The sequence below is a fragment of the Micropterus salmoides genome, unplaced genomic scaffold (genome assembly GCF_014851395.1).
Source record: "Micropterus salmoides isolate LMB-PRFRI ecotype aquatic unplaced genomic scaffold, ASM1485139v1 Ms_hic_scaffold_4297, whole genome shotgun sequence".
Taxonomy (NCBI): domain Eukaryota; kingdom Metazoa; phylum Chordata; class Actinopteri; order Centrarchiformes; family Centrarchidae; genus Micropterus; species Micropterus salmoides.
The window spans coordinates 13,465-28,139 of record NW_024043703.1 but is presented as its reverse complement, the minus strand read 5'-3'; the positions used below and the strand labels follow the sequence as shown (position 1 = coordinate 28,139).

Genomic DNA, 14,675 nt, shown 5'->3' with positions numbered 1-14,675 from the left:
GTAGTTTTCTCTCAATATTTGGCAAAATCGAATCTTCTGCTTTTTAGGTCTAACAACAAGCTCTAATTGATCCTAAACTGATTTTAAATGAAAATGAATCCATGTTCTGTGTCTGCTGTTTCCAGTACATATGCTTTGTGTGACTCCCAGATTGAACAGGTATCATCCTACAGTACTCCTACTTACTATATGACTGAACTAGACTTGCATTCACTTGACTATGGTAATATTTACAGGCAAGCTACACCATCTATACTTCTGTCATTAGGTGTTTTATATCACAGGGCTCTTAGTTTTATAACAGGCGACAGCTTAAGAACTCATCACCGCAACGAAAAACAAGAGAAAACACACTGCTTCACTAAGTTTTAAGATTTGCCAGTTCCCACTTTTATAACTCCACTCACATGGAAAAAATTGCAGCAGAATCTGAAATTGGATCACTTAATAGGCTGATTGTGAAGTATTAATCGAATCCTCCATCTACTGTATAATAAATAGCTGCAATTGTGTCTCCTTTCTTCCCGCTAGCTCACTATCAAAAAACATAATAAAGACACAATATCTAAGAGGAAAATACATTACAAATTATTGAATGATACAAAGCAAATCAGTTGCGGTGCTGGTGACACTGAGGTCTACATTGTTGCATCCTGAATACAAAGAGCATACTGAAGGAGTCGAAAACAAGTCAAGACAAACAGCGGCAACAATGTCAAATTTCTGTCTAACTGTGACAGATAAAAAGCCCACCTCTTGTGGTTGTATTAAGTGGCCAATATTGGAAACACTATGTTTTATTTATCTCAGTAAATTAATGCTTAAATGCCCAGGCAACAAACAAAATACTCCAATATGACCTTACCAGGTCTTCGCTCTACGATCAAGTGATTTTATGAGCATAAATGAGCACTGTCCTTTTTTAACTTAAGAAATCCTTAAATAAACCAAGGGCATCTCTTTTTAGCAAGCAAAACAGTTGGTAGACCATTGCTCCTAATAACATCCACACTAATATCTCAAAATAATATTCAGCTAGAATTTCCAATATTTTGAAGGTGTGAGATTCACAAGAGAATATGTTTCTGAAAGAAAAAGACAATTGTTCACTGATAAAAATCTCTATACTCATCATCATCATCATCCTACAACCTCCTCCTCCTTCACCATCAACAGCAAGTTATTGCTGTGCATCTATGAGCCTGGTAATCAGCCCTGTGAATGGCATGTACTAGTGCACAAGTAAAGTATCTTCTGCATGGATTAGTCCTTGGCCATCGTGTCTTGTTTCAGAACCATGGACAGCGCTGAGAGAAAGCAAGCTGCAAGCTGTAAACTTTTGACTGAGTCCTGTAAGTTATAACAGAGACGTTTAATAGAGGAGACACGCCACTCAGTCACATCCCCAATATAACTCTATGGGGAAAGCCCATAACGGCAAAGATGGTGGTTAAGGGTCTGTTTTACTTCTACTGGGCATGCATGGTGGTAGTGACGCATGTGTAGTAGAAGTATAACTGGTCGGGAAAAACGCTTTTTAAACCTTATTTTGGGGCAAAGTCGTCAAACCTTTTCAGCGATTTTTATTAGATTTTACTGCTGATTCTATTCATGTAGTTTTTATGTGCCGGTGACCAGTAAAAATGCAGTTCTGGCTCTCTCCCCATTCATTCAGATAGGAGCCTGGTCTTGTTAGTCCGAAATATCTGCTCGGAGGCGTTGCCAAGATGGCTGCTGAGTGGCATGATTTTGGTTATAAATAGCTACAGGTTAATGGAGTTTGAATGAAACTTAACCTCAGCCTGTGATAGACATTTTGTATATTAGTCTAACATAATATAAACTCTCAGGTAAGCTTAGGTTTAAGCTAATATGTTTATTGTTCGACCTTTCCAAGTTCGACTCATTAACTAAAATCCCAGTCAGCCAAAACTAATGTCAGTAAAATTAACAAGCTTGCCAGAATGCATTTGATGGATACAATAAGAAATAAGTGCTTCCTATATTTGAACTGAATTATATTTCTGTCAATGCAAATGTGCTTTTAGACACTATATCAATGTAATGAAAAATTATTAGCATGAAGGCATAGACCCTTTTAAAACATCTAGTTGGCAATGACTTTAGGGACCCATTTAATTTTTCGATTGTAAATTTATAATCACAGAACCACTATTATCACTTTTCACATTCTTATATTAATGTATATATCTACAAACACCATCTTTGTATTTCCCTATAAATTGTCTGTGGAGATGTGAAGCAGATTAGGGAGCATGCCACACACCTCTGTTTCTGGGCTAAATAAGACAGTGGTGAACATTTATTTGCATTAAATAATGCACATATTGAATATTTTGGTCATTGTGAGTATTTGAAATGCAAAACAAGTCCTTTTTTTCTTTTCATGAAATAGTGCCAGTGTAAGACTTGGGTGCTGTTGTAAAAATTAAGTCCACCTGAGTTTATGATAGGACCATGTGTTTCTTACCCTGCCAATGATCCTGGGGAAAGGAGCTCTCTGGTTCTCAGTTATAATTATAGGAGGGACCAGCAGGGATCTCTTAGATCTGTATGGCAGTGTCTGGCCAAGACCTAGGATATCCTGAAACACAAAGAAGAGAAACCATTCTGTTGAACTTTAAAATAACAATTATATTTTATGTCACATATAATTTTTACACCTACCCTAGCATGCCCAAAATGACTTACTTACTGGCATGTTGTTAACAGTAACACTAAACCCCAACTCTGACGCATAAACACACACAGCAGAGAGGAGAGGAGAGGAGAGGAGAGAGGAGAGGAGAGGAGAGATTTCTCCCTTCTTCCCTTTGAAATCACTGATACAGTCAGGGCCCCTCTGCTTGGATGTTGATGAAAATAATGTCTGTCACTGACACTATGAACAGGAAGCTGGGATCCTGGCTGCTAACATGGAGGTGATGACCTACAGGGGAGAAAAGTCTGCTGACTATGTGCACACCTGGACACAAGCCGAGGAGAGACAACAAATACACACACACACACACACACACACACACACACACACACACACACACACATATACACACTCTTCCATACCCATACAAATGTCCACAAAACATGCATATGCTTTATCAGACGAACGTATTATAATTAATAATATTATTATATTAAACAGACAAACAGACCATAACTATTTGATATAATTTATTTCAATTAAAATTAAATGTCAATAAAATGGATTTACACTTTGCATCCAGTATTTGTTGTTTCAAAAGCATCTGGTTGGCAATGACTTTAGGGACACATTTAATACTTGTCTGTGATTTGATGCAAATTTATAATCACAGAACCATTATTATGCATTATTGATGTTTATAGCTTTATTTTGAAAATCACTACCACACCTGATTCGCACTTCTGACTGACCTCTTCACCATGCCAACCTGTGCTAAAATGCTGGACATAACATGATTTGTCAGAAAGTTGGTGGTGATACCATAAACATATAGGCCCGTTATATCACCCTGGAGAGTCCTCTGTGTCTGTATGTATGTAATATTAATGTAACATAAAGGATATCGTTTAAAGAACAAACTGAGATGGTGAAACAGAATCGGGAAAAAACTCTTCCAGAATCAGCAGCCCTTTCTACTTGCAACTTTGTCAGGAGAACTTATCATACAGCCAATCAAATCTTTGCATGAAGCAGTAACATCAGCGTTATTTCAAAGGCAGACGGTCACACTGACCAACAGCCAGACAGTAGCGACAGACTTTGAACAACAACCCACATTATCTTTCCTACTAAAGGCACGTTATTTAACTAAATGGAAATGGTTTAAACTAGCAACCAGACTAATAACCAGGGAAAGGGCATTTCTAACTTCGGTTTGCAGGCTAGTTACTTATTTTAAGTTAGGCTGAGCTTAAAAACATACCTGTAAACGTAATTTCACTCTGTTTGCTAGTATGTCCTGACTGTTCATTACCACTGCTAACAACACACTGTCTGCCCATGGCTTGTAAGCTACAGTTGTCAGTCAGAGTTTGTTTACTTTGTCTCTCTTTTCCCTGCCAGGGCTCAGCCTGCCAGCTGCTCTCAATCAAACACAGACACCAACACGCCCCTCCAGACGCTGACATTATTGTTGACAGCTAAAAAGGGATGTGATTTCAGTTGTACTTTAACAGTGAACCTTCTTAACACTAATCTGATCTTGTCCACACAAAGGCAGTCCCTGCTTAAATGCTGAGCAAAATGAAACACACAGCAACAAGCCCAGTCATTGAGCTCTAGTTAAAATGACAACACCGTTTCAATACGAAAGGGAAAATACTAACCTGAAGTTTTTTATGGTTTCATTTGCAATGCAAATAGTCTCTTTTGTCCTTCATCTTTTGTTGCCTCCTTCACAACACTTTATTGACAATGTGCACTCTGTGTGTGTGTGTGTGTGTGTGTGTGTGTGTGTGCACGTGTGCAGGGGGCTGTTTGCATGTTTACTGTTGACAATGCTGTTCTTGGCTGACAGGAACTCTGGCACCGCTCTCGCCCCTGTCAGAATGACGGAAAGAGAGCAGGTAAGAGGGAAAAACGGAGCCATTTGTTTACAGCACAGTGCCGACACTGAGACAGAGAGGGCAATGCCAAACACTCACACCACTAGCCACCTCGCCACTCCACCCCTCCCAGCTACAAAGGTCAGCAAGAACACAATGAAACGGTAGTCATAAACACAACCGAACAAGAACAACAATGACACACCAAGAAGTCTCTAAAATGGCCACTCTTATCGAACCCCCTGGGGGATGACCATCCAAACATCAAAGACATAAATCTAAAACTGGACCTGAAGCGGTTAAACAGAACACTGCGCAAAAATGAGAGCGATTACATGACCTATTTTGTGTCTAAAGAGCGCAGTCAGTCGTGTGTGTATATGTATGTGATCGGTTCACAAGCACGTTGATAGACTTTTAAGCTCTGCCTGTAAAAATCCGGCCTGAATCTGAGGTCCAGGAATGAGCGCATCAATACCATCATGCCCAGGTCTCAGCTGTGTTATTACAGGCACCATGAGGTAATTTTAGTGGCTGGATGTAGTGACAGGGGTTAGGGCTGAGATAGATCATGCTGTCAAATCCATGTCTTCACTGAGCTAAGATGCAGTGGATATGGAAAGGGAGTGATGGTGCTTTAAAACCTATCAATGTTCTGCAGATGGATTAGGACGATGACGCAGACGCACTGACAAACGTGTGCAGCTGGATACACATGTTTGTCCTGCTCGTCGAGGATGGCTCACCGCAGGGTATTCTGGAAAAGATAACTTGCAGCCCCACATTCGTCCCTTTTACCTGCCACCTTGTGGCTTGCCTCCGTTCTTTTCTCTCACTTAGCATTACCTTTCCTTCACACTTTCTGTCTTCTCTCTTACAGTCTGCATGTGTGATGAATAGCGTTCTTACAGCTTGTTGACACCGTAAGAGAAGGAAGGCATGAATCCTTAATGTGTCCTGTTCATGAATTACTGCCACACCATCAACCGTGACCCAGCCTTAATACATTTGCTTCTGTCTCTGTCTCTCAAATGATCATTAGGGAATTTTAGTGTACTAAGCTGAAAGTGTCACAAGAAAAAAAAAGGCTTTTAAAGACGATTTGAATATATTTGATTAATCAGAGGTAACAAAAAGAAAAGCAGATACATGCCCATATGTTTACATCAACATCCATATATACTGCGCTATGTGTGTGTGCCTGTGTGTGTGAGGGAGAGAAAGATTGAGCCTTTGTCATTGTCATCTGAGTGCAGAGTTACTGTGGCACTAAAGTCACGTCCTTGTCCATTCTGCCATTTTCACTCTCAATGCTATATTGAGAAGTGTCATTACTCATTTCTGACAATGTGTTGGAGACCTGCCGAGAAACGGATAATATCAAGGCCGGCATCGGCTGGTGGTGACAGCGATGTACAGCTATGTATGTCAATGTGGAAGAAACTCTCGGATATGCAGCCAGGTCAAGCAGTCAGTCATTTCTCCTAATAAACAGTTAAGCTCACTTATGTTAGTGTCAACAGTATACGTACAAAACAATGAATTTACACACTCGCCTGACAACATGTTCCTCAACGTGGGTGTTGACAGCACAATTTTTGACATTTATGTATAATCAACTTGGTATTTCATCTTACTCCAGTGGAATACAGCACGACACTGATGACTGATGTTTATTTAAAATACACACTTAGCTGAATTAATTAATACTGTGCCAAAGTGATTACAGGTGTGTTTATAATCTCACCTGCAGATAGTGGTGCCCTGACAATAATAAAGACATAACTGTTTCAGAACAAGCTCATAAATTGAAGCCATTCAAAACTTCCCGTATTAGATGAAGTTTAACCTAATTGCCAAACATTATGCATAATAAATGTTTAGTCCTATGAAGTGTCTTCATATTACATGGTTCACGTGTACTGCGTGCAATGGAGTGCAAATCATGTCACGTTCAAACTAATTGTACACCCGACAGGAATAATAATATTAGCTGTTATATTATCAAGAAATTTCCCATTTCTTCCTCTTGAAACCAATTTCTAAAATAATGTCTTTGTTATCCTCTGCTGACCTGAAAAAGTCATGCATGTGATGATCCATGTTTCTCTTGACTTCCGTCACAGTCAGACTTTTCTCTCATCTGCAGCTGATACAGCAACCAGAAGGGAGGCTTTTAACTAAATCTAAGAGACCTGAGCATCCTTTTCATAATCTAATTTTAGTTTCTCTACTTCAGTTGTCACATACTTTTAGGATTAATTCCAAAGTTTTAACAATGTGACTTATATCCCTGACCTTTAAGACTCCTTTAAGTCAAATCGGAGCCAGATCACCAAAAGCAGGACGCTGTTCAAGGCTGAAAATGAACATAGTTTTCATTCATTCTTACGAACGGTGAATTACTGATATCTTGATGGAAGTGGAGCTGGACTATATTCCAAGATAAGATGGTGGTGAGGAGTACTAATTGATTAGATGTGCCTGAAAATAGTGTCAAAATGATATCTGAAAAACCAGTTAAAAGATGATGGGCTTCTTGGTTATGCTTCTCAATCATGATAATCTAAACGCCATTAGGCACAAGGTCTTATCAAAATGCAGTTCAGGTGCTTGTATCTTTAATATAAATGTATTGAAACTGGCTTCACTTTCATCTTCATTGCCAAATACCTTTTCATATGCTTCATGTTATAGTCCTGATTATGGTTTGTTTTGCTGCTCTTGTAAATTAACACAGCATTAAGCCTTTTGTTCCCTTCTGCAGTACTCACTTCCACGCATAAATGCAGAAAACGTATAAGTCCGCAGATATATTAAACCATTTCAGCAAAAGATAGAGGGTTGGGAGAACCAACGTAAAGAAACACAGACAATAGACAAAGCCAGTAAACAGAATTAAAAAATGACAGCTACAGAACAAGCAAAGGAGAGATAGTGTGAGTGGGATAGAGACAGAGAGACAAAGATTATTTCTGTTGTGTTGTATAATGTGAGATGTTGTGCTGTGGTTGCAAGATGTCACATCTTAGTCATCCCCAGAAAGCCATACTGAACATTGAATGCTTGGTTAGAGAAAATCTTTTTGCCATTGCAGGATGAGGATTTCGCTCAGGATGCAATATTACACTTCATTCAGCGTGCTAAAATGGATGAAACATAACAAAAGCAAAATAAATAGGCTTTTGGACTCAGATTATTTTGCCTCTTATCACTTGTTACATTTGAATGGCCTGTTTATGCCCCCCGAAGGTAAGAAAATGTTCTGCATAACTATTGTTCTGCACAACACAACCAAATCAACACTGAATAATACCCCCCCAAAAGTCCATATCTTGGAGCATGCATTTGTTAAATTGAAATGCATTCTTCCATTAATTCACATATTGATCGGTTGCGAAAAAAGGGGGAATAAATTACTCTTTGAATTCTGAGTTTTGCCCATAATAGGAATCATTCATCAGCTGCCTCTCTCCCTCCGGGCCTGTGTAACAGCAAACTAACAGCTTGCGCAGAGGAATTAAAAACTGATTCTCTCCACCTTTCGCTCACAGCACTTATCAATTATCACCAGCCAATATTTTCTGCCACAATACCATTAGTTATGTCAATAAATTTACCATGGAATGTTTCCGCTCTGTGTTAGAGAGGAAACAAAGGGAGGTTTGGGCGAATATAACATCTAATTTCAACAGGAGCATAAAGGGATTTTATTACTAAATCACAATTTCAAAATCCAACCTACTCTATGGTGCATCAATTGAAAAACAGGGTAGAGGCGTGGAAGCATCTTGACTACCAAGAGTACTACTGTATCTCATAGTGGAGATTTAAAACTCAGCAACCCAGTGCAGTCAGTGTTGTCAGAAGAGTCATTCCACAAGTCAAACCTCTGGCTTATTGAAACAAGCTTTCAAATATGCCATGAGTTAGTTACATATTCTTTAGAAGCTGCTGCTGCTCTGAACTGTTTGTTTGATGGGTCACTTGAGACCGTGCAGAGGCATGGGGTGGGGGAGTTTCTGAGATATGGACATAGAAAGGGACAAAAGATTTTCTGATGATATGAGTCCCAGAGCTTGAGGAGCTTCAGCAGATTAATTAATAGTGAAATAATGAGAGCTTTTAACCACTGTGCCTCACAAGAGGACTCTCCCTCTCACATTTTCTTCCATTAGCTTGAGGATGTCTTCCTGAATCTACGTGGGGATAAACAGACCTTACATATCTTACAGCAGGAATTTAAAGAAAGACAAAAAGTTCAAACAAAATGGTGAAAACTGTGGCAATAATGTGCTGTCCTTTACAACTATCAATGTTTTTTGCTGTCCCAGAGAAACATGTTTAGAGTGCAAGCATCTACAGCCAAGCTAGCGGCACTTTTAGTCTGTACTTAGGCACAGTAGTGCATTGAGCAAAATGCTAATGTCAGTATGCTAACATGCTCACATTGCATGGATCTAAGGGGTCATTGCCATGGCTGCAAGAACCAACATAAAAGTCTTCATCTGCTCCCACCATCCGAGGAAGTGAAGTGAAGGATTTATAATAATAATGAAGCTCAAGGATGGATCAACACCACTTGGAAGCCTTAAGTTGTGCCATTTTAAAGTTGCTTTAAAGGTTCATTGTGTAATATTTCTGAGGATCTACAGACAAAAATGCAGGTTTATAATGGACTTTGGTGCAGAAACAGTGACAATGTTACACAATCTTGGCTTACATTTTCCATGTTATCTGTCACTGAAAAATAAAGCAATTTCTTAATATATATACCTATAGAAACTTAATTTCTTTACTGGCTGCCGACATCTTTTGTCCTTTGTCCACCCTAGCTATCATACGATCTTTGAAAGCCAGGGGAGGGATGAACTTGTTCATGTAAAACTTCAAATGAATTGGTGTTCATGTTAAAGTGTCTGGTCTATCTACCGCAATATACACTAACACCCATGGACATTGTTTGGCACAATGACAATGCTAACATGATGATGTTAAGCAGATCTAATCTCTACCATGACCACAATCGTAGTTAATCATATGGTATATATCATTTGGTAATAAACCGAAGTATTAACTGTTAATCTCTTGATTTCACTAGATACAAAGTGGATCACCTTAGTTATTGCAGTTCATCCCTATGAGGACATGAAAATGTGTAGCACATTTTATGGTAATCCTCCAAATAGTTAAGATTCTTCACTTAAAACCACAACTGTCAACTTCACAGTGGTGTAAGAGGAAAAGTCATTTGGATTCCTCTCATGGGGACCATGAATATCTGTACAAAATTTCATTAAAATCTAGTTAATAGTTGTCGAGATATTTTGGTGTGAACTAAAGTGGTGGACTCCATTGAGAGTTAAATCAAAGGCAACTAGACTTGGTTGAAGACATTTCGCTTCTCATCCAAGAGGCTTCTTCAGTTCTAACCGACTGGCAGAGAGTCCCAGGCATTTGACCTCTGTGGGGTCATTATCAAGGTGATGGATAGCACTTGGTTTGTATATGCTCCCGGCTGTTGTGACGACAGTCGTTATGGTTGTTAGAGTCACCTGAGGCCAAGTGTGAAAGACCGTTGATTGCATTGTCCCAAGAGGCCAAATGTGAGTGGGGGATAAGTGGTGTCCGAGGGCCCCTTCCCTGTTGAGAGATGGTCTCGCTACTCTGATGTAATTGGCTTCCTTTACTCGTCTTTCTCTTTCTGTTTTCCCTATCCAAAATATTAAATGTATTTCCCTCAAAAGAGTGTCCTTTGTCCTTCTGCTGAGTCCTGACCTGATGGGTTGGCCCTTTTGTGTTGAGCCATGCATTTGTGTAGTCTTTTGTTTGTTTCCCCGACATGTCTCACAGGTGCATTCCTCAGTGCATTGGACAGCATACACTATATTGCTTTTCTTGTTTTGGGTGTGTGGTCTTTTGAATGGACTTTGTCTTTGTCTGAGAGTATTGCTGGGTTTAAAAAACACAGGGGTGTGGTGTTTATGGTGGCCCAACCCAAAGCAATGCCTTTTGCCAAAAAATGTAACTCCTACAAAAAATAAATATGATAAAATAAACAAACAAATAACAACAAACAAACAAATAAATGCACTACAAAATGAAATGCCATGTGAAAGTGATCCACAAACTCATGGAAAGCAAGCACACACACATACTCACCCATACAGATGACCATACGGTCACATTAGTCACTAGAAACTTCACACACATAGCATGCCAAAAGACTAATTCACTTATATCTCAATGACTTGCCAAGGTAACACCCATGGACTAGCTAACCAAATAAATGATAGTCAGAGGCACAAACAAATAAGAGCCACATCATGGCAAAAAGGATGGAAACATTCATTAAGCTGGCGGCTGGTGGAATATAGCAGCAGGACTCTGAGCACTACAGCAGGAAGACAGATGATCTCTGAGAGAATGTAGGGAACACCAACTGTACCTGCAGTTCCTGGAAACTTTTCCTTATCAACTTAGTGTATTTGGCCTAAACACAGAGGGAATTGATCTTTATGGAGGATATGTATGAGGGAAAATGGTGTTTATTCAGGTGTAGTTTTTTAGGCAGTCAATTTGCTGGCCACAGAAACAAATTTCTGTAGATTACACAAACAAAAAGACACATTTGCAGAGAAACAAAGCTCAGTGTTGGAGTACAGGCTTTCTGGCCAAATCCCCATATAATTTGAACTGGCCAGTGTAATTCTTCATGCACAAAACCCTGATGCAAAAACATTACAGCTGTTTATGTTGCCCTGTAGAAAAGAATTTTCCTTCCTCTACCCCTCCATGTGACCTCATGCATGGCTGATGGTTAAAAACATGAGAAGAGGGAAATGTATGCACTTTTGGGTCCTCATCAAAGTTTAAATGGCTCCAACATATTTGTATATTCAAGAAGAAATTGCTCTCGACTGATTCAGAGCATATGTGAAGCATATGTGAAACCCACAGTAGACCCCTTTATGAATCGTTCACTTTTGCTGGTGCATGGCAGAGTGTTTAGCACCTTTTCAAGGGCTAAACATTTGCAAGTTTCAGTAATCTGGATCAATAATCTAGACTGTCTATGGTGAAATGTGAAAGTCCATCTGCCTGCATACAGATTTAGTGCTGGGCTCAGTTTCTGTTGCAGATGGCAACAGTACTAGAAACTGACACATCTCTGGTGATGGCAACGATATGCTCATAGGTTTGGCAGAGCGCAGCAGCAGCTGTTCTCCTGGCCTCCTCCAGCGACTTTCACATGTTCCTCTTTAGTAAATCGAAATCCTTTCTTTTAACTTCTTATATGGTTCTCTTGGTGAATGCAACATCAATCACCTTCTCTGAGCTTTCCCCCTGCATCATCTTAAATCGAGGCTTTGATGTCCCTTCTTGTTTTAAAATTGATGGCAATTTTTCTTTAAATGACAAAAAATATTACCTTAATATCTGCATCACTGAAGTTTTTTTTCATTGTGTTTAAATATCCATTTGCCATTAAAGATTATGGATGTGGGTTTTTCCCCAACTGCCTAATATGGCATCTCTGAGGTGGTGCAATTATGTTAATTGATGAAAATTAAGGTCGCATGAGCCTGCTTCAAATTTATGAGTGATTAGAATTCATCAACATATGCATGAATATGACTGACAACAGATGCTTCTGAACATTTGATGGATTTGTTTTTCAATGTTTTTAATTCGCAATTACGATCACTAATGTATGAATGTTTTGTGAATGACACCCAGTTCCTCTTTTTACCTCTACAAGTTGCTTTCTCCGCTAAACTCTGTACAAATTTTGTTCTTTAAGATGATAAGATTTAGATTCCCTGATGTCTGTACAGGATATTTAAAAGCTACTGGAGGATTTGGCTGGCTTAGGAGTTTTTAACCAATATGGGTCAATAAGAGGCTGGATGAATTATATTTCCTTTCCTTACTGTAACAAAGTAATTTTTTGAGTACTTTTTTAAAATCTGTAGATTTAAGATACATGTCAAATCTGTTCATTTACTGGGTGAGTGTCAAGGGGTTTGGGTGTTGCTGTCACACCTGGGCTAGGCCTTGCAGTTTGTGAACAGTACAACAATGCACAACAATACAATTAAAATTAAGGCTCACGCCACCATGGGTCTGGCTAAAACACTAAATGCTAAGATGTTCATCATGGAGGATCCTCCAGCAGTGACTTCTATGTTCACTCTGGAAATTATATCTTTATTTGAGGTGTGTCTGACCTTTCTGTGTTCCAAAGACGGAAGAGTAAGGCTAACTACTAAAATGCTAAACAATCTTGCCCAAATAATAACAGAATTAGCACAAAAAGGTAAAGCAGCAAACTCTCTGTGATTAACAGTGGGTGAAATTTAGCACAAGCTGAATAAACCTCTTATCAAACACACTGGGTTTGTAACATACTGTCCCGGGCCGAGAAATAATCCAGCACATAAACCCCAGCAATATTGTAATGTGTCATGTTCACACTTTATTTATGTAGGGATAAACAAATGAGATATAATGTGTTAATTAGTGAGTTTTAGATGTGCTGGTAGACAGACTGTTACCTTTGGACAGAGCCAGCCCACCTGTTTCCCCCATGTTCCTAGTCTTTGTGCTTAGGCAATCTGCTGCCGGCCGTAGCTTCATATTTCCAGTACAGACATGAGAGTGGTATCAACCTCGTCATCTAAATCTTATAAATGTAAATGGTAAATAATTCCCCAAATATCAAACAAAAACAGCTTGTAAATCTTTATATTCACCCAGGGGTGTTGTCCTTTAATCACTGCTACATTATGTCCAGTTATACTACATTACAGTAACCTTTTCCGTCCTTAATGAAGTGTAACTGTAATTTTTTTTGTTTTTTAAAACACACATGCAGCAATTTCCACTAACCCTAAGATTGTGAGGCGAATGAACCGGCAATCCAGTGACTTCCACCTGCGCCACGTCATCTGCATGTGCACTGAGCCCGTGGATGAACAGGACTGGCCTGCTGGACAGGACATCTCGCAGAGGAACCAGATTGAGATCCCGGTCCACGTGGAAGCTGGCGTCCGACACGTCAAACTTCACGTCCTCGTTCCCCGCACAGTCATCGAACTCGACTGGAAGAAACACACAGAATGTATCTATATTTTACCTTCACTCCCAACAAAATGCAAACAACAAAAAATGTCAGGGAAAATCAGCCACACGAAAACCAGTCACTGAGGTACACACTGCACAGTGAAAAATCCACAAAAACAAGTATTTCTCAGATATAAACAGATGCCCTGAAGATAAACAGATACCCTGAAGAAAGAGTAGGATGTTCTGAAAGGCCCTGTCAGCTAGGCTGCAATAAAAGTCAGTGATCTCTATTCACACAAACCTGCTGCAATGTTTATGATCCATTGCATTACATGCTACACACTGTAGACTCATTCAGTTGTCTGACTTGCTTTTGCAGGACCGTTGCATTTACTACAGAGAATGCAGCTGCTCCCAGTTGCCGGACTGGATGAGAAAAAAGCATTTACGGTACAAGGGGAGAAAAGTGTTACCTTTGAGTTACGTGCATGTGACGCGTGTACATGTGAGCTTGTCTTGCCTGACTGAGGGAGATACCGCCAAGGACTCTACGAGGCTTTATCCCTTCTGATCATGTTCATCCTCTTTTTATCTCTCTCACACACTCCCCTCAGTGTCGCAACAAGATCCCTGTGTGTGTGTGTGTGTGTGTGTGTGTGTGTGCGTGTTTGTGGGGGGTTCACCCATCCTTCAACTCCTTTTTTTACTTCAGCCTTCTGTGATGCTTCTTACTGTTGTGGAGGGTGGAGTGAGGGGTCTCAGAGGAAATCGTTGTGTGTGGATGTGTATACAAGTTGTTGATTAGTAAAGCAAGTGCAACAGGAATCACATGCTACTGTACAACTCTCAGTGTGGGTCTGAAAGTGCAGGGAAGTTTCAAGCCTCAGAAAAGTGTCTGCCTCAGACATATGGTGGCTTATGTAAGTTCTCATTTTTCTTTTTTCAGATTCTGTCATTATTAATTCAGTCACGGGTTTCTGGACAGACTTGTCTGTTACCAAGTCTACAAAAATGAATAGTTCAGCAAAAACAAGAGAAATCTATATGAGAAAGAGTAT

At 39.6% G+C, this 14,675-nt stretch overlaps 1 protein-coding gene across 1 annotated transcript in view; it reads right to left on the bottom strand.

Moving 5' to 3' along the window:
• The window catches only part of LOC119887744 (cadherin-13-like), a gene marked incomplete at its 3' end in the record, with an annotated part of 46,913 nt that extends 32,609 nt beyond the window's left edge, over window positions 1–14,304 (bottom strand). Inside the window, exons 1-3 of the mRNA XM_038698375.1 lie at window positions 14,301–14,304; window positions 13,441–13,676; window positions 2,492–2,605 (exon numbers count right to left, since the gene is read on the bottom strand). Coding sequence (XP_038554303.1) covers window positions 2,492–2,605; window positions 13,441–13,676; window positions 14,301–14,304 — 354 coding nt within the window. The remainder of the gene's footprint in view (window positions 1–2,491; window positions 2,606–13,440; window positions 13,677–14,300) is intronic.
• Between the last annotated feature and the right edge of the window lie 371 nt (window positions 14,305–14,675).